The 27,436-nt window shown below is 48.3% G+C and overlaps 1 protein-coding gene and 1 non-coding gene across 5 annotated transcripts; both read right to left on the reverse strand.

The window, feature by feature from the left end:
• Window positions 1-8,456: 8,456 nt before the first annotated feature.
• ZSCAN9 (zinc finger and SCAN domain containing 9) lies at window positions 8,457-18,652 on the reverse strand. Of its 4 annotated transcripts, none has more exons than XM_042985438.1 (5): window positions 18,579-18,652; window positions 16,636-17,142; window positions 16,310-16,457; window positions 11,031-11,129; window positions 8,457-9,468 (listed from the first exon to the last, which is right to left on the reverse strand). In XM_042985438.1, exons 2-5 carry the CDS (start codon window positions 17,050-17,052, stop codon window positions 8,867-8,869), a joined length of 1,266 nt encoding a protein of 421 aa, XP_042841372.1. In that variant the 5' UTR covers window positions 17,053-17,142; window positions 18,579-18,652; the 3' UTR covers window positions 8,457-8,866. The 4 variants fall into 4 exon arrangements, with proteins under 4 accessions (XP_042841372.1, XP_042841374.1, XP_042841375.1 ...); XM_042985440.1 differs by having other exon boundaries at window positions 16,636-17,222; window positions 18,579-18,600; XM_042985441.1 differs by lacking the exon at window positions 11,031-11,129.
• A 6,037-nt stretch (window positions 18,653-24,689) lies between these two features.
• TRNAS-GCU lies at window positions 24,690-24,771 on the reverse strand. Its single transcript has one exon. It is a non-coding gene; the product is annotated as a tRNA-Ser (tRNA).
• Window positions 24,772-27,436: the final 2,665 nt, after the last annotated feature.

Below are 27,436 nucleotides of genomic sequence, written 5' to 3' on the forward strand. Positions count from 1 at the left end.
ACTTTTGAGAGACAGACACAGCACAAGTGGGGGAGGGGCAGAGAGACGGAGACACAGAATCCGAAGCGGGCTCCAGGCTCTGAGCTGTCAGCGCAGAGCGCAACGCGGGGCTCGAACTCACAAACCATGAGATCATGACCGGGGCCAAAGTAGGACGCTTAACCGACTGAGCCACCCAGGCGCTCCTGGAAAACCTGAATATTAATGGTGGAATTGCTGGAGCTCAATGAAGGCAACTCTGAGAGTTAAAACCTCCAGGGAGGCCTGGAGTTAAGGCCTCCAGTCATAGCGATGCCCGCACAACACTATGTGTTCTACCTCCAGGAGCTCAACCAGGTTCCCACAGTAAATACTGGAGAAAAATCCCCTTTTGCTTCCAGCTGGAGGAGAGGAAAAGGAACTATTTTTAAATAAACAGAGCACTCTGTTCTTTTTAATCAGGCCTGCTTTCAGGGGAGACTAGTTAACTAGAGCCTAACCTTCTGGGGTATTATCAGATCCTAACTGGGTTGGGGGAAGAGAAATACCCAATTTCACTCGCTCTAGCCTTCCTTGTGGGAGAAGGGAAATAACAACTCTAACTACCGCATCCCATCTAAGAGGAGAACACTGAGAGATACTTGTGAAGTTCAGTCCAGACAGACTCACTGAGACCTAATCAAAGGACTTTAGCATTAAAAAACCAAATTCGGGGTGCCTGGGTGGCTCAGTCGGTTGAGCAACCGACTTCGGCTCAGGTCATGATCTCACAGTTCGTGGGTTCGAGCCCCGCGTTGGGCTCTGTGCTGACAGCTCAGAGTCTGGAGCCTGCTTCGGATTCTGTGTCTCCCTCTCACTCTGCCCCTCCCCCACTCATGCTCTGTCTCTCTCTGTCTCAGAAATAAACAAACGTTAAACAAAATTTAAAAATAAATAAAAATAAATAAAAATAAAAAGCCAAATTCAACTGAGTAAATTTTAAAGATCTTGCTGGCTTCAGCAATTCATGAATTGCGCAGCATCGCACCCATCAGACGGAAGCATGGAGAGGAGCTGTAAAAATCAAGGACTTGAAGGAAGAAAGGTCTGGGAACAAGGGAGCTACTCTGGGCAGAAAAAGCAGGTTGGTTATTGAACGGTCACTTTCCTTTAGGGGATGACAGGCATCTGCCAGGCATATTACCTAACTAGTGCTGACCAGGTGATTCCTGATTGACTAGTTTATTTGATATTCCATTTCCAGGAGAGCCGGAACTGTATTTAAGTTACATCTCAGTTTGGTGACGTGGGACTTAGCGTAAGTGACTACATTTGGGGCCTGTTTTGTTTTTAATAACAGAATGCTTCCCACACATCACAACCACATTGCTAGAGGCCATTTTATAGCACTTCCTGGGGCGCCTGTGTGGCTCAGTTGGCTAAGCGTCCAACTTCAGCTCAGGCCATGATCTCGCGGTTCATGGGTTTGAGCCCCGCGTCGGGCTCTGTGCTGACAGCTCAGAGCCTGGAGCCTGCTTTGGATTCTGTGTCTCCAGTCTCTCTCTGCCCTTCCCCTGCTCGCGTGCTGTCTCTCCTTCAAAAATAAGCATTAAAAAAATATATGTATACATTTACAGCACTTCCTTTTTACTCAGTACATCTTGTCTAGCTTTCAAGAAAAAAATTACAAGGCATACCAAACAGCAAAAAACACAGCTTGAAAAGGCAAGCAAGCATCAGAACAAGACACGGCAGGAAGTTTGGAATGGGCAGACCACAAATTTAAAATAACTATGATAAATATGCTAAGGGCTCTAACAGATAAAGCAGACAGTGTGCAAGAACAGATAGGCAATGTCAGCAGAGAGATGGAAATCCTAGGAAAGAACCAGAAAGTGCTAGAGATGAAAAACACCGTTAACAAAAATGAAGAGTGCTTTTGATGGGCGTCTTAGAAAACTGGGCACATGTGAGGGAAAAAAAAAATCTCTGAACCAGAGGATAAATTCAGCTCACACTGAAGGAGAATGGGATTAGACTCTACCTCTGGAAGGGAGGGGTGTCAGGGAATTTGTGGATACATGTTAAAACACAACAAAAAGAGACAAAAAGAAACTAGAAATGAGACTCCCTACAAGAAGCAAGAACAACTGTGCTGCTGACTTAAGAGGACTTGTCTCCTAAGCCTCTGGATGGAAGTTTAAAGCCCATTAGAGAAGAGGGGAGGTGAGAAAGTGTAATCACAATTCACAGTACCTCCGCTTTTCAGGAATCTGAAATTCCAAAAATTAACATATTCAGAAATCAGTATCTATGGTCTTGGGTCCAGGAAACCCTCGAGTTATTTAGCAGAAGTAAATACAGAACAAGCTCGTAGCAACAATTCCATAACCTCCAACACAGGGTGCTGCCACTGATCAAAAGAATCCCTCCTGGGGATGAGCAATGGCAGAAAATACAAACCAGAGTAAGCATTTACCCTGGAAAAAGGCTGTAGAAATGAATAGCAGAGTCTGCTCCCTAAGAGCTTCAGATAACATGATAATCTGAAGGAAATGGTAAAATGTATTTTACCAGGAGACAGTTCTGAAAAAGAATCATGTAAAACATCAGGAAACGAAATATAAAGGCATTGAGATGAAAATCACATACAGTAAACAGCACATTAAATACAGCTCATGGAGAATACATAAACTATATGACTGATCTGAAGACATATATCACAGAGAGATCAGCAAGACACAACGGGAAGGAGGAACCTGGAAGACAGCGGGAGAACGCCCAATGCATACATGTAACGGGAGAGCCAGGAGGAGGTATTTCCTGAGAGAGAATTTGGACGGAGATGTTGACTGAGAATTGCCCGACTTGATGGAAGCCATAAATCTCAAGTTGGAAGAAGCACTTCAGAGCGCTGAAAGAGAAAAACTGTAAGCCTTCTACACAGACTGAGTGAATGGGGGCTCTGTCACTGCAAATACATGGAAACCAACATTCAAGGGGGAGAGTGGAAAGAAAGCATGTTCACACAAAGCCGAAGGGAACTCACCACCGCTAAACCACCAAAAGACATGCTTCAGTGAGAAGAGAAATGAATCTCCAAGGAAGCCTCAGTGAGTAAAATCAACTTGTTAAAACACACACATGAAAACCTAATTAGTCATTGACTATTAAAAACCCAGTGACAACAAGAATTATAATGACAAGGTCAATTTGGGGTCAAGCATAACTAGAATACTAATCCACAGTGGTGTGGACTGCTGGAGCAGGTTCACAGGAGGTATTCAGGTTTTGGGTAATATCATGGAGAAGGGCACAGATAGACATCAGTTTCATAATCTCACAAGTCAGGTGGGCATATTAAAATTTTACGCGTAACCAGTAAAAATAAAGACTAAAATTGTGTAATTTTCAAACATGTAAATGGGGGAAAAAAGAAGAAAATACAAACTAAGCAGCATAAAACAGGAACTGAGAAAATTTTTTTAAAAATCATGGAAAACAGAAAAGACAAAATTGGGTGGTAGAAATAAACTGACAATCAGAATAGACAAAACCGGATCACACTGAGGAGTTAAAAGACAAGATTGAACACAGGAAATTTTATAGAGTTACTAAAATCAATTAAAACAAAAACTCTAGTTAGTAGGAGAACATATGTAGTAAAAGTATAAAAATAGGAAAGCAAGAAATTATAAAATCAGGATTTAAGATGATGTTCCTTTAATTGGGAAATTGAGGTACGGGATGAAGGAGGGGTCCCAAGTGACCAGATAACATAGGTGTTTTTCAAGGTCTTAACTTGTTTTGTTTGTGTTTAATGGCATGTTAATGAGTGCTAAGTACTAAATTAACTACCTAAGTTACCAAACTAATAAAGTAGTTAGCCATTCCTGGACCATGACTCCTATCAAGCATTATAATTAATCTAATTCTGTACACAGGTTATTCGAAGGAAATAATTTTTTTAAAAAGGATAGGAAAAAGTAAAAGTAAAAAGGATGGGAAAGAGATACTAGGCTAATATTCTCTGAAAGATTTTGGACCAGGGCACCTGCGTAGCTCAGTTGGTTGAGCATTCAACTTTGGCTCAGGTCATGATGGAGTCCCACACTGGGCTCTCTACTGTCAGTGTGGAGCCTGCTGGGGATTCTCTCTCTTTCCATCTGCCCCTCCCCCACTCATGCACATGCGCACACGCACTCCCTCACTCTCTCAAAAGAAAATATTAAAAAATGATTTTAGACCAGCTGCATTAGTATCAGCAATATAAGCTTATTAGAGAGAAAAAAAAATCATTAAAGGAATAATTCCACAAGAAGACACACAATCCTTGGACCTCTATAAAAAGCAAAACTGACAGAACACAAGGAGAAATGGGTAAGTCCCCTCCCACAGCAAAGTCTTAACACACCCTCCCAGCAGGCAATAAATGAAACAGACAGAAACTTAGCAAAGATGTAGAAGAATTTCAACGGTACAATTAAACTTGAAAAACCAGTATTTTAACAAGAGAAAATGTGTTAACAATATTTTAACAACAGAAAATCATTCATGATAAAGAATTCTTGCAAATGAAGAATGGGTGTGAATATTCTTAACGTTATGTGGATAATTACCAGAAACACTGAGAAAATGTGATTTTTGCCAAATCATTAGATGCATCCTTCAAAACTAGGAGTAAGATAAGGATGACCATTGGTATGATTTATGCTCCACACTGTGCTGGAGAGACTGGCTAGTGCATCAAAGTCAGAGAAATGAGCAAAAGAAGAAGTAAGTACTTTAGTACTCCTTAGTCACAATGACAGGGTTACGTAAAAATACAGGCACGTTTAGCTCTCAAGCAGAGCCGGAGAAACAGAGATGTGCAGACAGCAGTGCCTGGAGGCAGCGGGGCAGTGTTACAGACTGAATGTCTGTGTCCCCTTCCGTTCTTGTTAAAGCCTTAACCCCAGGGGCGCCTGGGTGGCTCAGTCAGTTAAGACTCCGACTCTTGATTTTGGCTCAGGTCATGATCTCAGATTTCAGTTCATGAGATCGAGCCCTGCGTCGGGCTCTGCACTGACAGTATGAAGACTGCTTAGGATTCTCTCTCTCCTTCTCTCTCTCTGCCCTTCCTCTACTCATGCTCTCTCTCTCTCTCTCTCTCAAAATAAATTAAAAGTTAAAAAAAAAAAAGCCTGAACCCCACAGTGTGATGTTATTTGGAGATGGGGCCTTTGGGAGACAATTAGGGTCAGGCAAGGTCATGAGGGTGGGGATTAGTGGGATTAGTGCCCTTTTAAGAAGAGACACCAGAAGAGCTTGCTCTCAGCCTCTGCCTGTCTGTTCTGGGTCGGTCTCTCTCCCTACCCCCTCCATCCCCCCTACCCCCCCCCCCACAAAAGGGGTCACATGAGCACAGAGCAAGATGCAGCCAGCAGACGAGCCAAAAGGAGGCTCAGAAGGGACGGCACCCTGCAAGCATCCCCATCCTGAACTTCCAGCCTCCCCCCCCACCTCGCTGCATAGTGATGGCAGCCCCAGCCGACTGCGACAGGTACACGCGAGCAGGGGACAAAAGAGGTCGGGATGGGAGCATTCGTAGATGGATTCAGTTGACGAACTGTCACAGATTTATGTTCCACACGAACTAAATGCTGAACCGCATGTGCGGGAAACGAGGAATTGTACTCCAGACACAAGTCTTTACTTTTTTCTCAGCTCCCTGATGCAAATATTGATCTACTTAAAAAAAAAAAAAAAAAAAGTTTATTTTTGAGAGAGAGAGAACCACAGTGTGAACAGGGGAGGGGCAGAGAGAGGGAGACGCAGAATCTGAAGCAGGCTCCAGGCTCAGAGGTGTCAGCACAGAGCCCAACTCAGGGCTCAAACTCACAGACCACAAACGAGATCATGACCTGAGCCAAAGTCAGATGCTCAACCGATTGAGCCACCCAGATGCCCCTTATTTTTTTTTTTAATGTTTTTATTTATTTTGAGAGAGCAGGAGAGGGGCAGAGAGAGGAGAGACAGGATCTCAAGCAGGCCCTTCACTGTCAGCACAGAGCCCGGTGTGGGATTCAAACCCATGAACCGTGAGATCATGACCTGAGCCAACATCAGACACTCAACTGACTAAGCCACCCAGGTGCCCCAGTATTGATCTACTTTTATTTATTTATTTATTTATTTATTTATTTATTTATTTATATTTTTAAATTTTTTAACGTTTATTTATTTTTGAGACAGAGAGAGACAGAGCATGAACAGGGGAGGGTCAGAGAGAGGGAGACACAGAATCCGAAACGGGCTCCAGGCTCTGAGCTGTCAGCACAGAGCCCGACGCGGGGCTCGAACTCACAGACCTCAAGATCATGACCTGAGCCAAAGTCGGCCGCTCAACCGACTGAGCCACCCAGGCACCCCTTGATCTACTTTTAAACCCATGTGACAGCAATCTGTAATACATCTTTTTTTTTTTTTAACTGAGGTAAAAGAAAAAGTCCCACAAAAACCTTAACTTACGAGGAAGTCTCACTGCTGTCCAACCCTCCTTTTCTGTATCATGTTCACATTTAGTAATCACGTCCCCTTCTCCTTATCTGACGTGTACTTTATGGACCCCAGTGTCCTTCCGTACCACTGCCATCTGCTGCTCCTCAGAACAGTCCTGCAAAGGGGCGGGAACAGGCCCTGAGAGCCTGGGCGCAGTCACAGATGCCAGTGGTTCTGTGCCCTGGCCTTCACCCGGCCAGTGCGCCCATCCCCACTGCCGTGAGGGCAGCCCTCGATTGGTGAGTGCCGGCACACGAGGTAAGTTTTGTTCAAGAGGCCCTTCCTCCAAATTAGGCTAAAGCTGGACTGAGACCACATCCTGCTCAGCCCTTTCCTTCTCCATGTCCCGTTTCCCCTGCTGTTACTTCTCCGAGTGACCCCCCCCCCCCCCCGCCGGAACCTGAATCCCTGCCCAGGCTCTGCTTCTCAAAAATCCAATCCAGGAGACTTATCCAAGGCCCCACCTTCCAGGATCCACTGAGACTCCATCCCAGGGGCCCTGGCTCCTGGTCCTCAACCTCCCCGCTGCACCACGTGGTTTGCAGACATAACAAGGGATGGGGACAGGCTACTTTCATAGTTGAATCTTTGAGTCTGAACTCACACAAGACCGCAGACTCTATGACAACTGACATCATCAGCAGAAGCGAATCCTCAGACCATGTCTGTATTTCATGCTAACATTTCTACCAAATGATCCCAGGGCCTACCTTCAAGCCTACTATGATGTGGAAACTCACCTTGGGCTTCTCAGAAGTAGAACCTTCCATGACAGAGTGAGGGAAATGGCTCAAGCTGGTGCTTCGTGGAATCTGCATTAGGTAGTTTCTCTCCCTGTGATGGGAAACTGTTCGTAAGAGTTTTGACTTAAAATCCAACTTCCCAAGAAACAAGAAGAAAGGAGAGGGAGACTTGGACTGAGAAGGGGCTCAGTCCTAAGAGCCACTTAAGGATCTCAGCCTGACCGACCTCTACATTGTAAGTCTTCCTCCAGCTCCCCCAGAGGAAGCGGAGAAGGTGTACACAGACAGAATGCGCCCCGCGTCATAACCGTGGAACCTGGTGCTAAGGACATGGGGGTCACCACTGTGCTCCACTTCTGACTGAAATTCTCCCTTGGAGGTAAAGGACAGAATCCCCAATTCCAGGGCCGGCTGCCCTGGCCAACTGAGGGCACTGCTCCTGTGCCTGGGGGACGTCCGCTCTAGCGGATCGAAGGAGAGAGATGGGGCTGCAGCCTTGGTGGAGAAATCATAAGAGGGAATAAGGGAGCCGCAAGCCTCGGGTCTGTTCCGCCCTGACCAGGGGAGCCTCGTCTCCCCACAAGGACACGTCCCCGGGAAGGCAGCTCCCTGGAAGGCAGACACTCAAGGCCACACAGCTGTCCTCTGAGCTGCTGCCGAACCGCTGCACCAGCTGTGGAACCGTAGGAAAACCCCAACATGTTCAGGGGGGAATCTTTCTCCGGACCGAGCCAAGCGACAGAAAAGAAGGACTCAGGAGATCTAAGAGGGTTGTTTTAAAAGCACGTTACATGGCTCATGATCCAATTCCCTGGCCTGACCCTGGACTCGGGATACGAGTGACCTGTGGTGCTGACGATGGACAGGCACCAAGGGGGTTCCGGGTGACCAGAGACTGCCAACATGCAGCACAACACCCCAACAGACTGAGGATAAAGATAAAGTCTGAAGCCAGGGGTTTAACTACGTGATGTTAGATGTCAACACTAGGGAACCCAGTTAAGAGCATGTGAAAACTCTACCGTTTTCAGGAGCTCAAATTATTCCACAATAAAGGTCCAGGTTTTCAACCTTGACTCCGAGCCTGGACTTGAGTCTTCCCGTCTGCATCCATACAAGGGACAAGGACAGTGCAGTGTCCCCGCCCCTTGCGGGTAGGTAGACCCTGCACACGGTGGCCCCTGTTCCAAGGGCACACTGAGCGCATCACGGGAAGCGGTGGGGTGGACAAGGAGTGAGCGCAGAGGAACTGGCCCTGGGGACACTGAAGACCCACGTATCATAAAACATCAGCAGGGCTCTATGTGACCTTATGGAATTAAACAGGGACGCACGTGTTTCAGGCATATCGGCCTGGCAGCGCCATTTATTCCATTACTAGGAAGGTTCAGCAGCTGCCATCTGAGTAAACAAGAAGGGTGAGTACAGGGCGAAGCAGGGTGGGGAGGGGGAGAACCAGGGCGCGGAAGCAGCAGGTACAAACACCCAAAGCTTCCTCTTCGGATTTGCCCAGACCACGGCTCAGCGTCTGCTCCAAAACGCGAGGAGGGGGCGATAAGACGACGCTTCCTGGCCTTCCCCTCCCCGGGGCCGGGCCCCTGACCCGGGACAGGCGCGCCCCGGGGTCACCGCGGCCCCGTGGCCGCGTGAGTCTTCTGGTGGCGGATGAGGTTGCACTGGCGGGTGAAGTCCTTCCCGCAGCGGGCGCAGCGGTGCGGCCTCTCCCCCGTGTGGCTGCGCTCGTGCTCCAGGAGGAAGGAGCGCCGGCCGTAGCTCTTCCCGCACTGGGCGCAGCGGTGCGGCCGCTCCGGCCGGTGGCTGCGCTGGTGCTGGATGAGGCCGGCGCTCTGGCTGAAGGCCTTCCCGCACTCCCGGCAGCGGTACCGCCGGTGCGCGTCGTGGATGCCGCGGTGATTGAACAGCCCCGAGCTGCGGCTGAACGCCTTCCCGCACTCGCCGCACGCGTAGGGCCTCTCGCCCGTGTGCACCCTGCGGTGGCGGGTGAGGCCCGAATTCTGGGCAAAGGTCTTGCCGCACTCGTCACATGTGTGCCATCCCCGCCCCGGGGGGCCGCCCCGGCGCCCCTCTGCCCAGCCGGGTCCAGGCCCGGGACCCCCGCGTGCCTCCTCCCAGGTCTGTGCGGAAAGGACTTCCCCGCGGGACTCCGCTATCTTGGGACAGTCTTTCCTCGGCACCACTTCTCTGTCCTCAGCCATGCTCGTTCCATCTGAAACACAAGAGACCAGGCAAGCGTCACCTGCTCCGACCCCACGGGAGGGTCCCTGTGCGCATGAAACCGCAGACTGCTTCCACCTGGTGTGATCCCAGGTCACAGAGCAGAGAGGAGCTTGGAAACAGAAGGGCCAGTGCGGAAGCCTCCCTCCAAGTAACAGGGAAGGCTGCCCTCCGGCAGAATGTGGCTCAGTCCTTCCTGACAGGGCAGGGGCCTGGAGGACTCCTTAGGCTTCTTCATGGGGAGGGCAGCTCAACGTCAGGGTGCCTTCTCCTAGTTTTCCCCTAGAACCCCTCCCCGATTTGGGTATGGAGCCTCAAAGAGACCACGTACTCATTCTTTCCTTTATGGAACAAGTGCTCCCACTCTTCTGGGGCATCGGACAGTAAGTACTACAACCGACAGATCCGCGACATCCCAGGTGCGTCCCCGCACGTCCCAGGTATGACCTGGCCTGTCCCAGTGGGCTCCAGGCACATCCCAGGTGTGTCCCAGCACAAGGCCCTTACTGGCTCCACACTCTGCCTGGAAAGCTCTAGGCTCAGACAACAGCTAGAGTTTGCTCAGTTCCCACCTTCTTGGTTCCTGTTCTCAGGGCTGCGGTTGGCCTGCCACAGCCATGGCGCCCTCAATGCCCCCGACTCGCTCCAGTCCCGGCCTGGTGCACAGCACTGACCACCGTCTGACACGCGGCATCGCCACCCCATCTGTGTGCTATGTGTTTCCCCCATCCCACAGTCTAATCTCCATGACAGTGGGATCTTTTTGTTTTATTCCTTGGGTCATGGCTGGCACATGGCAGTTATTCAATAAATATTTGTTGAATGAATAAAAAACAAAGGACTGAAACCGAGCCTGCTGCTGTGGCCTCAAATGACCGGCCCAGGCATGGGCACGGGAGGCACACGGCACCCGATGGAACTGGCCCACACCGGACACTTGTCCAACCAACCCAATCGGACTTGAAGGAATTGAAGACAGGAATGGAGACACACAGACCCAAATTGTCTAGACAGCAGAGCACAGCCCAGTGGAATCTTCAGGACGTCTCAGGTTCCCTGGGCATGACTGCTGGGGGAAGCCATCGAGACTACGAGACAGCCAACCGACCCATGAGCTGGATCTGGACAATCGAAAGCTCCTCACCCCCTCCCCTGAACTTGAAACGTGAGCTCTAGCTGCCTGCCCCACTCCCAAAAGCTGCCCCAAGGACAGTGACTACCTGGACAGCACGCATGACTGCAGTCAGGTAAAGCCTCTACATAAACTTGTAAAATGTGTGGGCGGGTGCCGAGATCTACGCATTTTGCCATGCCCAGGACAAGCCTCCTTTGCTTATTAAAACTGCCATCCACCCCCTTTCTCTGGTCTCTTCCTGCCCCCCACATAAGGGGCAGCCTCAGGTGACACCTGGGAAGCTCCCAAGGACCTTGTGAACCAACAGATTTCCACCTTGCAACCCAGAAAAGTCTCAGGAAAACACCCACCAACCCCCGTCCTTTTGCCAAAACATCCGGCTTTTTCTCCCCCATCCAATTGTACTGTCGCTCACGCACCAGAACAGGCGCCTTGTAGGGCTCCTCTGTTGTCAGACCACGGTTCTCCTGCTCCTTTTAGCTGGGGGAGGACAACAGGTGTGGAAAACAGAAATGTGTCTGCAGAGAAGAAACGGACCACAAATGGGATCAGTACTGCCCTCTGCCCAAACTTCATATTTATAGTTGAGATACACAAGGAAACCGGGTGGAATGAAAGCAAAGACATTTCTCACCTTTTTCATAATTAGCACTTACACAGCCCTCCGTGACTTACAAGGCACTGTCACATGTGGTATCACCCGAACGCACCTCTTTATTTGGGGTTATTACACCACCTCTTTAACAAACTGCATGACAAAAGGTAGACCTGTAGCTAGACAGACTCTACACGTACATAGAAAAAGCCTGGAAAACACACAACAATTTAACAAGTGTGGCTACTCCTGGGGAATAAAATTCGGAGAACTTTCATGTTTTACTATATACAAACTCCTATATTATTGGGATTTTTTACTATCAGCATGAATTCTGAAAGAAAAGCAAACTCAGTACTACACAGTAACCTTAAATGCAGCTTAATTTAAAAAGATTGAAGAGCTGGATGTTGGTTTTTGGTCCTTGTAATCTCAAACACTTACTATGTTGCTTAACAAAACTGGCTTTTCCTACATGTACAACATATACCTGCGCTGACAGTCCTAGAAGAGAACTTTTTGATTTGTAGATGTCCTCTGTGTACTCTCCTATGGCCATGGCAAATGCTTAATGAATGACTGGATGAAGGGATGGATGGAGGAGAGGATAGAAGGATGGGTGGAGGGAGAGAGGGAGGGAGGGAAGGAAGGAAGGAAGGAAGGAAGGAAGGAAGGAAGGAAGGAAGGATAGATAGATAGATAAAGGGGTGGATGGAAGGAAGGGAGGGAGAAAGGAAGGAAGAGGGATGGATGGATGGGAGGAAGGAGGGGTGGAAGGAAGGATGGATAGATGAAGGGATGGAGGCAGGGATGGATGGATGAATGAGAGGATGGATGGATGGATAGATGGATGGGAGGATGGGAGAGAGGGATGAAGGGATAGAGAGACGGATGGAGGAATGGATGGATGAGAGGATGGAAGGATGGGTGGAAGGAGAGAGGGAGGGAGGGAGGGAGGGAGGGAGGGAGGGAAGGAAGGAAGGAAGGAAGGATAAAGGGGTGGATGGAAGGAAGGGAGGGAGAAAGGAAGGAAGAGGGATGGATGGATGGGAGGAAGGAGGGGTGGAAGGAAGGATGGATAGACGAAGGGATGGAGGCAGGGATGGATGGATGGATGAATGAGAGGATGGATGGATGGATAGATGGATGGGAGGATGGGAGAGAGGGATGAAGGGATAGAGAGACGGATGGAGGAATGGATGGATGAGAGGATGGAAGGATGGGTGGAAGGAGAGAGGAAGGAAGGAAGGAAGGAAGGAAGGAAGGAAGGAAGGAAGGAAGGATAGATAAAGGGGTGGATGGAAGGAAGGGAGGGAGAAAGGAAGGAAGAGGGGATGGATGGATGGGAGGAAGGAGGGGTGGAAGGAAGGATGGATAGATGAAGGGATGGAGGCAGGGATGGATGGATAGATGGATGGGAGGATGGGAGAGAGGGATGAAGGGATAGAGAGATGGATGGAGGAATGGATGGATGAGAGGATGGAAGGATGGGTGGAAGGAGAGAGGAAGGAAGGAAGGAAGGAAGGAAGGAAGGAAGGAAGGAAGGAAGGAAGGATAGATAAAGGGGTGGATGGAAGGAAGGGAGGGAGAAAGGAAGGAAGAGGGGATGGATGGATGGGAGGAAGGAGGGGTGGAAGGAAGGATGGATAGATGAAGGGATGGAGGCAGGGATGGATGGATAGATGGATGGGAGGATGGGAGAGAGGGATGAAGGGATAGAGAGACGGATGGAGGAATGGATGGATGAGAGGATGGAAGGATGGGTGGAAGGAGAGAGGAAGGAAGGAAGGAAGGAAGGAAGGAAGGAAGGAAGGAAGGAAGGATAGATAAAGGGGTGGATGGAAGGAAGGGAGGGAGAAAGGAAGGAAGAGGGGATGGATGGATGGGAGGAAGGAGGGTGGAAGGAAGGATGGATAGATGAAGGGATGGAGGCAGGGATGGATGGATAGATGGATGGGAGGATGGGAGAGAGGGATGAAGGGATAGAGAGATGGATGGAGGAATGGATGGATGAGAGGATGGAAGGATGGGTGGAAGGAGAGAGGAAGGAAGGAAGGAAGGAAGGAAGGAAGGAAGGAAGGAAGGATAGATAAAGGGGTGGATGGAAGGAAGGGAGGGAGAAAGGAAGGAAGAGGGGATGGATGGATGGGAGGAAGGAGGGGTGGAAGGAAGGATGGATAGACGAAGGGATGGAGGCAGGGATGGATGGATAGATGGATGGGAGGATGGGAGAGAGGGATGAAGGGATGCAGAGACGGATGGAGGAATGGATGGATGAGAGGATGGAAGGATGGGTGGAAGGAGAGAGAGAGGGAGGGAGGGAGGGAGGGAGGGAGGGAAGGAAGGAAGGAAGGATAAAGGGGTGGATGGAAGGAAGGGAGGGAGAAAGGAAGGAAGAGGGATGGATGGATGGGAGGAAGGAGGGGTGGAAGGAAGGATGGATAGACGAAGGGATGGAGGCAGGGATGGATGGATAGATGGATGGGAGGATGGGAGAGAGGGATGAAGGGATAGAGAGACGGATGGAGGAATGGATGGATGAGAGGATGGAAGGATGGGTGGAAGGAGAGAGAGAGGGAGGGAGGGAGGGAGGGAGGGAAGGAAGGAAGGAAGGAAGGAAGGAAGGAAGGATAAAGGGGTGGATGGAAGGAAGGGAGGGAGAAAGGAAGGAAGAGGGATGGATGGATGGGAGGAAGGAGGGGTGGAAGGAAGGATGGATAGACGAAGGGATGGAGGCAGGGATGGATGGATAGATGGATGGGAGGATGGGAGAGAGGGATGAAGGGATAGAGAGACGGATGGAGGAATGGATGGATGAGAGGATGGAAGGATGGGTGGAAGGAGAGAGGGAGGGAGGGAGGGAGGGAAGGAAGGAAGGAAGGAAGGAAGGAAGGAAGGAAGGATAAAAGGGTGGATGGAAGGAAGGGAGGGAGAAAGGAAGGAAGAGGGGATGGATGGATGGGAGGAAGGAGGGGTGGAAGGAAGGATGGATAGACGAAGGGATGGAGGCAGGGATGGATGGATAGATGGACGGGAGGATGGGAGAGAGGGATGAAGGGATGCAGAGACGGATGGAGGAATGGTTGGATGAGAGGATGGACTTACTCAGATGTGCTTCCTGAAGGGAGAAGAAAGGGAAACATGCCTGGAAAATAAAAAGTCCAAGTTCATGGAGAGGAGAAAGAAACAAAGGAATTGACTGGGAAGATGTTCATAAAAGAGGAAAATGAAATCAAAGGAATTTAATCTGATGAGGTCACTGGAGCCAGAGGAAGGTCTGCAGAGCACATTTACTAAGAAAAAAAATCTTTTAAAATGAAGAGATATGTTTCAAGTGGCAGAAATCCATGACAACTACATGACTGCTAGGGTAGACGAAATAGAGGCAGGAAGCAGAGAGGCAAGAGAAGTTGTGGCTTTGATGAAGTGAAAATGCAAACAGCAGACGCCACTGCAGACTGACTGTTAGAAAGTTAACAGGGGCGCCTGGGTGGCGCAGTCGGTTAAGCGTCCGACTTCAGCCAGGTCACGATCTCACGGTCCGTGGTCCGTGAGTTCGAGCCCCGCGTCCGGCTCTGGGCTGATGGCTCGGAGCCTGGAGCCTGTTTCCGATTCTGTGTCTCCCTCTCTCTCTGCCCCTCCCCCGTTCATGCTCTGTCTCTCTCTGTCCCAAAAATAAATAAAAAACGTTGAAAAAAAAATTAAAAAAAAAAAAAAAAAAAGAAAGTTAACAAATAGTCCGGCAGAGGCTACGCTGTCCTGGTGAGAAATCAGACAGAAGCTGAGCCAGCTGTGACAGGGAGAGCTCGAACAGGACGACAGCTGGCACAGCCCCCAGAGCCCAGGCCTGCACCTGCCACTGAATTACACACCAGGAAATGCCAGACTGATTCCACTGGATTCCCCCGCCCAGTCTGCCACCCACTGCGCGTTCCCCACCCCTTCCTCACCCCTTTATACTGCAAACGTAAGCCCAAATGGGCAACGGGGACCTGGAAGAACAGCTACCATATACTAAGCAAAATGCCTGCCAAGTGCTTTTCATCAGTTGTCTGTTCTGTGCTCGCAACTACCTTCTATGGTACGTACTTGTTAGACTGAATTGTGTTGTCTCCCTCCCCCTAGAGTCACATGTTGAAGCCCTAACTTTATTTAAAAATGGGGCCTTTTAGGAAATTAATTAGGGTAATTAAGAGTGGGGCCCTAAATGGGGCGCCTGGGTGGCTCAGTCGGTTAAGCGGCCGACTTCAGCTCAGGTCATGATCTCACGGTTCGTGGGTTCGAGCCCCGCGTCAGGCACCGTGCTGACAGCTCAGAGCCTGGGGCCTGCTTCAGATTCTGTGTCTTCCTCTCTCTCTCTCTGCCCCTCCCCTGCTCACACTCTGTCAATCTCTCTCTCAAAAAGTAGATAAACATTAACAAAAAAAAAAAAAAAAGAGTGGGGCCCTAATCTAATAGGACTAATGTCCTTATAAGAGGTAACAGCACCAGGACTTTCTCTCTTCCAACAGGAACGTATACAGAGAAAGGCATGTGTGAGAACAAAGCGAGAAGGTGGCCGTCAACAACCCAGGAAGGCAGGTCTCACCAGAAACCAAGCCTGCTCGTATCTTGATCTTGGAGATCCAGCCTCAAGAACTGTGATCAAATGAATTTCTGTTTCAGCCACCCAGTGTGTGTCATTCTATTACAACAGCCCAAGCAAACTAAGGCAATGCTATTATCAACCCCATTTTGGAGATGAGGGAACTGAGACCAAATGGTTAAATAAACCTGCCCACGTACAAGCAGCTTCTAAAACGCAAAGCCATGATTTGAATGTATCATACCCATTCTCTAAAGCTGCCCTCCACAGTGATTCCTGAAAGTCTTCCTAAGGTACCACGTGCCAGAATACCAGAGAGATGACAGGATAGTCCACAGGGGAAGCCTGAACGCAGGGAAGGGGACAAAGTGAGGACGCTGGGCCCTCAGCAGCTGTAGCGCTGACCTTACCTGGTAAAGGGACTTCTGAGCCCCTGGTTCCCCAGGGTCTGGACTTTTCATTTGTTTTTGCTTGACAAGAGGGGATGTGTTCAACACCAGAAAAGTCCTATCCCTCACCTGTCTCTCCAGTAGGGTGGGACTCTTGGGCAGTGTCACGCGGGAGCTGGGGCTCCTCGGGCTGGGACGGAAGGCTCAGTGACGTCTGCTCGCCTAGAGGCACCGTCTCTCTAGAGCAGACTTCTCGTCCCTGTCCGTAGGCTACCATCTGGAAACAGAGAGGTGACATTTGACTTCTGAAGAAGTTAACTGTCTAAAGAAACCCTTCCCAGAAAGCAGCAGGAAGCAGAGTCAGTGTCAGAGTCAGTGAAGGGGATACAAAACAAGGGATCCAAGGGTCCTTGATGACACACATACACTTTTTCCCTGCAAATCTCCCTTCCTACCTCAAGTTGTGGTTCATCGAGCTCCTTCTCCAGATCCTCCAGCAGAATCACAGCCTCTTCCCCGCTCTCTGGACAGTGCTCCTGCACCCAGGCCTGGAGCTCCTTGGGCAGGATGGTCAGGAACTGCTCCAGCACCAGCAGCTCCAGGATCTGCTCCTTCGTGCTGGCATGAGGCCTCAACCACTGGCGGCACAGCTCTCGGAGCTGGGTGAGAGCCTCCCTGGGTCCAGGAGTTTCCTGGTAACACAGCTGTCGAAAGCGCGTTCGGAAGACTTCCCTCGCCAGGGGACTGCTACGTTTCAGTCTGGATTCCTGCATCTGGAGGCGACTTTCCGTCTCCACCTTCACGGTCAGTTCTTCCCAAGCCTCAGGACCGTGTACATCCATGGGCAAAACCTCCTGTGAGTCTGTATTCATCCTGACTTTGAATAGTTTACAAAGCACCCTCCAGCTGGAGTCGTGTTTTAGAAGCACCTTGAGAGGTTCCCTCTTGAGCAGTAAAAATCACTGTTTATATAGAAGAATGACAACAGCTAGAGATGGGCACTGATACCATAAGCAACTGTCATAGACCCCAAGCCTCTTCACTGAAAGTAAAGTCATTTGGTGACCAAAGGATGGGAATAATGGAAAACATAAGGTCATAATGTGCAAAAATCACAGGCTTTCAAGTTAAACAGAACTGGATTCTATTATGGTTCTAACATTTACCAATTTACTGATTGAGTGACTTTCAGCCAATTTCTTATCGTTCTTCAATCTCAGTTTCTCAATGTAAAGAAATAGCAATAAAAATACCTTACAGAGCTCATGGAGAAAAGAGGGACCACACAATTCACTCGGAATTGTTAAAAAGTTCAGACTCGTTTTTTCAAAGTCAAATCAGAGAAAGAATAGATGAAAATACTGCTCTTATCTTTGATAAATGAATGAGCTAACTCTCATTGGACTCTGCTAGAGTTTCAAAACAATCTTGAAAACAACCATTCCATTTCAGGTTGTTGTCCTTTGAGCTAAATTTATTGAAAACTTTATTAAACTGAGAGTGACAGCACTGCGCTGCAGTCCACAACACGCTTTCGGCTACGAGACCACATTTAAGGCTCACGTCACCCTCTGAGGTTTGGTGACAACCACGATGTGAGGTTGCCTAAGGTCAAACCCTCTGTGAGGACAGGCCCTGGGGGAAGCGGTCTGCTCCCAGCCAGGCTGCGCCTCTCAATCACCTGGAAGTGCCGCCCCGCAGCTGAGTTCCAGCTGGACAGGCGGGGGGGGGGGGGGGGGGACGGGACGGGGGGAGGGGAAGGAAGACAGGAGGGGTGGACAGGACGCCCAGGGAATGGAATCCTGGGTGGATGGAGATCCGGGGAGGGACGGCGATCTGGGGTGGAGGGGGATCCAGATGGGAATCGGGGACGGCTGCGGAGCCAGGGTGTATGGAAACCCGGGGTGTATGGGGATCGCAGCACGGAGGGGAATCCGGAGACGGAGGAGGATCCAGGAACAGATGCGGATCTTGGGACGGAGGGGTATGCGGGGACGGATGCGGATCCGGGGTTCGGGCGGGAGGGAGGCAGGGCTCCCAACGCCGCAGGTGCGCTCCAGGGCGCGAGGATCGCGAGGCTAAAGGAAGCGGAAGGGCAACGGGCACGTTCTGCGCCTGAAAGCCAGTCCGCTCCAAGCCCCTTCACCGGCTTCGGAACCGAAAGGAGAGGGTGTGACATCTTACACCCGTGCTTGCCTCCCCCGCCCCCGAGGCCGGTCGCCCAGGCCGTTCCCGCCGAGTCCAGCCTGCGGCCGTCATGCCAGTGGCGGCCCTCGAGCCTCGCGGCCTTCCCAGGCCCTGCCCGCGCGACGTCCCCTCCCCGGGCGGAGGCGCGCCTTCCGCAACCCGCCCCCCACCCCCCCAGCCACGCCCGCCCGGGTTCCCGGCGCCGACTCACGGGAGCTGGACGCTGCAGGGAGACGGAGAGCGCCGACGCGGCGTCTGCGGGAGCGCGCCGGCCGGAACAATGCGCCGCACCGAGGGGGCGGCCGGCCGCGGGGGGCGCTCGCGGCCGAGGCACTTCCGGGCCGCTCTAGGATCCCGCGTCTCGCCGCCCGCCGCCCGCCGCCAGCCTCCCCGCGGCTCACGTGGTTGGAGCTGCGGCCGCAGGTGCGCCCCGCGCAGGTTTTAAACTGAAGCGCAGGAATCCTAGGTCATTAACTTGACGACACTTATTTTTAAAACTTTTTTTTTTTTTAAAGAATATATTACCTGTGGTTTTTAAAAAACCTCAGGCAACGCCAAAATTAACCAAGTAAAAGGTGAAATCCCATCCTGTCACTACGGTCCCCCTACCCTGGGATCGCCGCTGTCATGGTTCGCTGGGGATTTGCGTGTATACTTCCGATCTTTCTCACGTGCAGCTGCATAGACAGGCATTAAGCTATTTTACATTTAGGGGTTTTTTTAATCACTTATTTTAACGTTTTCACTTCAGGTATCTTAGATCTCTTTATTGGTCGTGTAGGTCCGACTCATTTGGTGGCTGAGAACATCAAGCACAGAGACTGCAATTTATTTGTCCAGGCCCCTATACGTTGATAGACTTTCCTTCTTCCTTCCTCCCTTCCTTCCTTCCTTCCTACCTTTTTTCCTTCTGCTTTCTTTCTTCCTCCTTTCCTTCCTTCCTTTTGTTTTTTGCTACAGAGGTTTTTTTTTTTTTTTTGATTTTTAGTGGTAATACAAAATCTGTCCAAAATAAATTGGCTTTATTTGTACAAAAGAGTATAATCATTAGTACAGCTAGTCATCCATCAATTTTATCATGCCAACCAGAATGATAGTATTGCATAAATTATGTTTGTTTTGTTTTTAACAGAACCTCATTATTTAATAAATATTTTTAATTTTTATTTTAGAGAGAGAGAGAGCATGTGTGCTAGCCCGGGAGGGGCAGAGAGAGGGGGACAGAGAAGATGAGGCAGGCTCTGTACTGACAGCAGAGAACCTGAGGTGGGGCTTGAACTCACGAACCTTGAGATCATGACCTGAGCAGAAGTCAGACACTTAGCCACCCAGGCGCCCCCAAAACCTCATTGTTTATTTTAATTACAGCAGTAGGAAAGTATCTTGAATGTTAATGTAAATTCTGTGATGCGTTTTAACTCCAAAACTATAGCTCTATATATTTCTTCAGTTGGTCTCCTCAACCTAGCCATCTCGGGTCATTAAATAAACACAAGCTTCATCCTTTATGTTGACTTCTTCTGAATATCCAATAAGTCTGTTATCATTAAGAGCAGCAGCATGAAGCAAATCTGCTCAAAATCCTGATCACTCTCTTCTACACACCTCACTTCCAGAGCCCTCAGTACAAACTTTTCCAACAAACTATATAATGGCCACAAATTCCCAGCTTCCCTTTAACTGGAATACAGTTCAAATATGTTATTCTTGGGGCACGTGGGTGGCTCAGCCGGTTAAGCATCAGACTTTTGATTTCAGCTTAGGTCATGATTTCACAGTTCGTGGGATCGAGCCCCTTGACAATGAAGCACCACAGAGTCTGCTTGAGATGCTATCTCCCTCTCCCTCTGTCCCCCTCCTGCTCATGCTCTCTCTCTCTCTCAAAATAAATAAATAAACATTTTTTTAAAAACCCACAATTCAGCTCAGACAAGAAGAAATGCTGACTACAAGAACATTGAGTGTTACCTGAATTTGGAAACAGGTATATTGGGATATTGACTCTTCTGTGGGTTATGTCATAAGCTTAAAAAAAAAAAATGAAGAAGGAGGAGGGAGAAGGACAAGAAGAAGATGGAGAAAAGGATTTGGAGAACTGTTAACAAAGAGATTGAGGGAACTAGCTGGTATGAGGATTAAAATGTATCAAGTATAACAATATTGATGTCCCATATGAACCTTCCCTAACCCAAGATAGTTTCAGTAAGTACGTGGGCAAGCTCATCTGCTCTATGGATGTCACCAATCAATTCTGAACCCTAGGTATGATGTAACATTCCATTTGGAACAGCCAGTCACCTGTTGATTACATTGGACTCTCTCTATAATGGAGAGAACAAAACTGCTTCAAAGCGATACATTTTTTTTGGATTTCCATTGGCTTTCCATGCCCACCATCTTGGTATTGACTTGATGAAAGCTCTGCTCACACCAGCCCTAACTTAGTTGGGCATTGAAATGTTTTTCCCCCCAGTCTACTTTCTGAGTTTATTTATTAATTTTTGAGTGGGGGGGCGGGCAGAGAGAGAGAGAGAGAGAGAGAGAATCCCAAGCAGGATCCTAGCTGTCAGCATAGAGGCTGATGTGGGGCTCAAACTCATGAACCGGGAGATCATGACCTGAACCCAAACCAAGAGTCAGGCACCTAACCCACTGAGCCACCCAGATGCACCCCACCCCCAGATCTGTACTTTCAGCTAGGTTCTTGTGAATCCTTCTTTCCTGTCCTTTAATGCTACCTTGGGCATACCCCATAGCTTTCTGGTCAATTTTAAGTATTAAAGATCCTATCCAGAGGTGTCTGGCTGGCTCAGTAGGTAGAGCATGTGACTCTTGATTTGGGGGTTGTGAGGTTTGAGCCCCACCTTGGGTGTAGAGATTACTTAAAAATACAATATTAGAAAAAAATAAAGATCCCATTCAATTTATTTTTTTTATTTTAATGTTTATTTATTTTTGAGAAAGAAAGAGACAGAGTGCGAGTGGGGGAGGGACAGAGAGAGGGAGACACAGAATCTGAAGCAGTCTTCAGGCTCTGAGCTGTCAGCACAGAGCCCCACGCAGGGCTTGAACTCACAAACCCAAAGATCATGACCTGAGCCAAAGTCAGACGCTTAATCAACTGAGCCACCCAAGTGCCCCCCATTCAACTTATTTTTAGCTTGAAAATTTATTATCTATTGAATACGTTACATAGCAACAGATTCAAAATACAAGAAGTATAAAAGGGCAAATGTTGAAAAGTCTCCCTCTGGAGGGTACTTGCGATGAGCACTGAGTGTTATAGGTAAGTGATGAATAACTAAATTCTACTCCTGAAACTAATATTATAATATATGTTAACTAACTAGAACTTAAATAAAAATGTGAAACATTAAAAAAAATCTCCCTGTGGATTTTTTCTTCTGTTGACTTTGATAATGATATTGTAGATCCATAGGAAAATGTCCTTATATTTTAGAGATGGGTATCGAAGTATTCAAAGGTGTTATGTGTAATGATGTCTATAATTTACTTGGAAATACTTCAGCAGAGGAAGAAAAAGCAAATATGGCAAAATGAACAATTACAAATGTAGGTGCGTATATGGTGTTCATTATATATAAACACATAAATCCTTGGGAGTAACTGTTTCCGAATTCAGATTTTCTTAAGACTGTGTTTGCCCCAGATGACCGATGGCTTCGGACGAAACACCTTCAGCGGTTTCTCCTTCGCCCAGTAAGGGCAGGCAGGTGTCCAACCTCAGAGCCAGGGTCACCACGCCGCCCAGTCCCGTGGGGGCCTGGGCCTCCGGACGCACGGAGCCCAGAAGTAAACGCGGCCCCGTCCGGGAGGTGGGCGCAGCGGTGGGCTCCCGCCGACCAGGCAGAGACACACTGCCCCCTCAACCCCCGGCCAGCGCCCCCATCACACACACACACACACACACACACACACACACAGCAGGCGTTCTGCCCGTCCCCCCGCGTGCAGCCCTCCACATCACTGTGGACAAAGCCCATCCCATGGGTCGTGTGGCCAGAACCCCTGCCGCAGGGGGAGGGGGTGCCCATCGAGATGCTGGAGGCTCGGCAGATGAGAACCAGCCTCCAAATGCAGCTGACGGCCGGCGTCGCGCCGCCCCGCCGGGTGTACGGCCGCGCCCCCTGCTGGACGGAGGCCGCGCCCCACCCCCGCCCCGTCTCTGTCTGTCTCTGTCTCAAAATAAATAAAAATCGAAACAAAATTAAAAAAAAAAAAAAAAAACTACAACGCTCTAACAATATCTAAAAGTGATGCCACCCCAAATCTTCACCAAATTTTTTATCTTTGCAAAGCTGATAGGCAAAAAATGGTATATTATTGTAGTGTTAACTAGCATTTTAATTATGAAAACATGAGTACATTAATATTCATGTGCATTTCCTTTCTGTGAACTTTCTGTTTACACCCTTTCCCTTTTTCCTACTTGTGCTCGTTTTTCTCTTGACTCGTATAATCATCATATACTAAGGAAATTAGACCTTTGTGATAATTTGTAATATTTCCATTCTACTTTCTTTATGGGGGGCTTTAGTTTACAGCAATTTTTAATTTTTTAAGTTAAATTTACTAATTTTATATGTTTTCTGTGATAAGAAAGGCCTTCTTTGTGCGATGACTATAACAGAAAATTCTCATGTAGTTTTTTTCTAGTACTTTCACGGTTTTACTTTTTTCCTACTTAAATTTTGAACCACCTGGAAATGATCCAGTTGTAAGATGTGAAGTGCGGACTACACTCTACTTTTTTTTTTCTTCAGATTTTTACACAGATGTCCCAGTACCATTTCTTGAATGATTTATCTTTTCTGTAGTAACCTGAGATGACATTTTTATCAAATGCTTAAATATTGATATTGCCTACTTCTGGATTTTCTATCCTGTTTATACTACAGTACTTTGTTCATTGTAGCTTGTAATATGTTTTAAAATCCCAGAGGCTTGCGTTTTCCTTGTTACTCTTTTCTGAATTTTCCTGGCTATTAATGCTTGTTTACTTTCACATAAACTTGAGAAACAATTACCCAGTTTGAAAACAAAATTCTATGTTAATTTTTATTGGCATTATATTAAATACCTAGACTCACGTGTAGAGAAATTGATTTTCCTCTTTCTCCATATCTTTGGTCAGTCAACAATATATGAAGCTTTTTCTTTTAATGTTTATTTATTTTGAGAGAGACAGAGCAGGAGACTGGCAGAAAGAGAGAAAGAGAATTCCATTGCGGGGCTCGAGCCCAAGAGCTGAGATCATGACCTGAGGTGAGATCAGAGTCTGACATTCAACCGACTGAGCCACCCAGGCCCCTTGAGATTTACTTTTTAAGTGGCGATAATCAGTAACCCTCCAGTTTGCCCTCCCGAAGGCAATTCCCTCTCCCACCGCACGTGTGTGACAGCGACTTCAAGCCGGACCCCAGGCCACCTGGTCCTCCGCCTGTCTCCGCCTCCACCTGCGCTCCAGTCTGCTTGGCCCAAACCCCCTCCGGCGCGTGTCCTGAGCGGACGTCCTGAGTAATAGGGGTGCCCAGCTGGCTCAGTGGGTAGAGCATACAGCCCTGAGGTTGTGAGTTCAAGCCCCACCTTGTGCATAGAGTTTCCTTAAGTTAATTAATCAAAAAGATAAAATAAAGAAAAAGCATGTGTCTTGGGAAAAATGGAAATAATTAAATGAAGAAATATGTTATCCCCCCCCCCCCAAAGTTCTGCCAACATGGAAGTCACAGTAGAAACTACACAAGACTAACGTTTTCCTTTGCTCCCCTCAGGAAGAAATCTTTAGCCCTAACTGGGAATGTGACTTTTAGTTTGGTCATACCTCTAAGAATTCATATCCCTCCTTGTCAAAGACAGGAATCCTTAGGAAATAACGGTTGCTTTTAAAGCTAGTATAAATAACAGATGAAAACTGCAGTAGAGATAACATTAGTTTGAAAATGCCTTAAATAAGCGTCCAGTGTTACAGTGTTACTCGGCAGACAATCTTATCAGTTCCTCTTTGTTAGGCAACATGTTTCTCTGGTGCTCAATTATCCGGTCGTTTCCTTAGCGGGGAATCCTTTCTAAGCAGAACTTGTCAGGGAATGAAAATTCGGCGGGAGGCTGAAACGTGAATCCACTAACTCAACTGACAAAGTAGGTTCCAGCAGGAGAAGAGCTACTGAAAAGGCGGGGAAGGAGGGGTGGGGCGGGATTAGAGGGAATTACTCCACTGGGTGGAGAGTAAGGAATTAACTCTGCAAAAGAGAGCACCTACGCATCGCTTGGGAAGGGCGACACTACGAGAGGGAAAGCCAGCCGACGAGGATGGGATTCGAACCCACGCGTGCAGAGCACAATGGATTAGCAGTCCATCGCCTTAACCACTCGGCCACCTCGTCGCACGGGAACCCAGGCTGTTCTAGTTCTTCCTCCCCGCTGCACTCCATGATTTCCCCCAATGCGTCCGGTCGCCCTTCCCTGGCTTGCTCGCCACACCCGGTCCGAGTCAAGTGTCTGAAAGGACACGGACCCCACGGCCCCGGCGCGGGGGGCAAACGCCCTCCGGCAGGTGGAACCAAGCCCGGGCGCTGACCTTCAAGGGCGAGAATGGGCTTCGGAAAGAAGCGGGCAGGCGAGAGCGTGCGGGGAGGTCCCTGCGGGAGGCGGGCGTGGGGAGGTCCGTGCGGGGAGGCCCATCCGGCTGGGCACCAGGTGCGCTCACCTGTCGCGGTCCGTCCTGCAGGGCGGGGGTGCAGGTGTGGCTCCGTCCCGAGCATCTCTGACTGCGGCCCCCACTTCTCATCTGCACCCCCCTCCCCTCCTCCCGCACTCCTGAGGGTCTGGTGCTTGTTTAGTGCAGAGCTTTGGGGAAGATGTGCTTTTTCCGCCAAAATGTTGGCGCTTCTTTCCCTCCCTGTGCAATCTCTTAGCTCTGTTCTCAGCTGTGTTGCGGGGAGTGGTTTTCTCTCCTCCGCGGTCTCCGAATTTCAGAATCCCTCCGGTCAGCACGAAACTACGTCCTGGGCTACTGCATCCACGCCGCTAAATGGGACCGTCGTTCCCGTTCCTCTGCGGGGACACTCGCTCTTCAGAGAGTCAAGGGCAACCCCATTCCCACCAGCAACTTCAGAACGATTCCCAGGGGAGGGGGAGGAGCGGCATGGACACCACCCTCCCTCAGCTGGAGGGCAGGGAATCGTGTGTGCGTTCTGATCATCCCCGTCCAGCAATGCCGGAGTAAGCAAACAGTAACTGTAGCTAAATGCAGGATGAAATGTTCTACATTTAATTCAAACTCTGAGCATCAGAGTCAAGATACCTACAAAGGATATTTTCAATTAATTAAACCTCTTGGGTTAATAATCCTAGTTTTTTTTTTATCATAAGGTTCTGATGAATATTAGTTAATATCAATAAAATGCTTAGAAAATTATCTTGCAAACAGTAATTGTTGTGTAAGTCTTTGACACTGTAAGCTGTTTTCAGACTAATAAATAAACTAATAATTACATGAAATTGTATTCAACAAGAAAAAGAAAACCCGGTAGGAAAAAAAAAATTTAAAAACCCCACCAGGTATGGTCAATGCACAGAAGACCATCAGATGGTTAATGAACATAACTGAAGTGCACCAGCTAACTTGTACATGGGGATAGGACCCTTAAAACCTCATTCTCCCTCCCCTACTCCCACTTCAGATTTCTGAAATACTGCCCATGCAGGTGTTAACGGGTCCAACCACCCTGAAGGACAATTGCGTAAGACCTATTTAAATTTACAAAGTTCATACCCTTCCTTAACCCAACAGTCAGCCCACTAGTAGAGAATTCTGCTAGAGAAATACCAACACTAGTGTGAAAAAATACACACACACACACACACACACACACACACACACATTACCTACATTTTAGTGGAGGGCTACTTCTGATAGTTAAATATTAGAGACTGCCCAATGCCTAACAAATGGAATAATTTTATGATCAAGCATAACATTGGAGGAGTCTGTGGTCATTAATAAGAACAACACAGAGCTACATGTAGTAACTTACAAATATTTTCCCAATTACTTTTTCTTAAGGCAAATTGTAGAACCGTATGTATAGCATTTTCATATTGTTTTGGTACCGTGTTTCATTTTAGGTGATAAAATGAGTTTAGGTATTTATTATTATTTTTAAAAGGGGGGTTTATTTAATTTTTAAAAATTTACTTATTTTGACAGAGAGGACTCACAAGCACATACATGAGCGGGGAAGGGGCAAAGAGAGAGAGAGAATCCCAAGCAGGCTCCACTGTGCCAGCACAGAGCCCCATGTGGGGCTTGAACTCATGAACTGAACCTTGAGATCATAACCTGAGCTGAAGCAAAGAGTTGGATGCTCAACCTACTGAGCCACCCAGGTGTCCCCAGATATTTCTTATTTTTTAAAGTAATCTCTACACCCAACGTGGGGCTCCACCTTACAACCTGGAAATCAAGAGTCACACGGTCTACTGACTGGGCCAGCCAAGCACCCCTGGTTTAGATATTTAATATCAGTGAGGGCCATTTAGCTGCAGCATCAATTTTATCAAGGTCCCAAACTTCGACTTTCCACGTTACCCTCACAGAAGTATTTACACCTACACCTACGTATCTATTAAGCATCACACAACAATTGTGCATTTCTTTTTAATGAGTTAGCTGAAGAGTTTTTAACATATCCCAATATTTTCAAAATTTATTTGGCATTTATTTTTTATATACTGGGCACGAACCTTTTGCAATTTCTGAAAAGTCTCTGATATGAAAATTAAAAAAAAAAAGTCCTGAAGGATGTGTGTCAATTGTTAACAGCTGAGTTTTTCAGCATTCTTTATTAAAGTTTTTTCAAGATTTCACTTTTTCTCTAACCATATGTTACTTAACAATTTCATTATTTTAAAGAAGGATCCACACCCAACCTGGGGCTTGAACTCATAACCCTGAGATCAAGAGCCAGATGCTCTACTGGTTGAGCCACCGAGGCACCCCAGTGATTTCATTTTAAAAGGTAAAGGTAAATTTAAATGAAGTATTTA

The sequence above is a fragment of the Panthera tigris genome, chromosome B2 (genome assembly GCF_018350195.1).
Source record: "Panthera tigris isolate Pti1 chromosome B2, P.tigris_Pti1_mat1.1, whole genome shotgun sequence".
NCBI lineage: Eukaryota > Metazoa > Chordata > Mammalia > Carnivora > Felidae > Panthera > Panthera tigris.

Coding starts and splice junctions, on each gene's coding strand:
- ZSCAN9 (XM_042985438.1), bottom strand. CDS start 17,052: ATGAATACAGACTCACAGGAGGTTTTGCCCATGGATGTACACGGTCCT. Junction 11,130..16,309: donor CCACCCTACTGGAGAGACAG/GTGAGGGATAGG, acceptor TCTTCTCTGCAG/ACACATTTCTGTTTTCCACA. Junction 9,469..11,030: donor CCTACAAGGCGCCTGTTCTG/GTGCGTGAGCGA, acceptor CTTGTGTTTCAG/ATGGAACGAGCATGGCTGAG.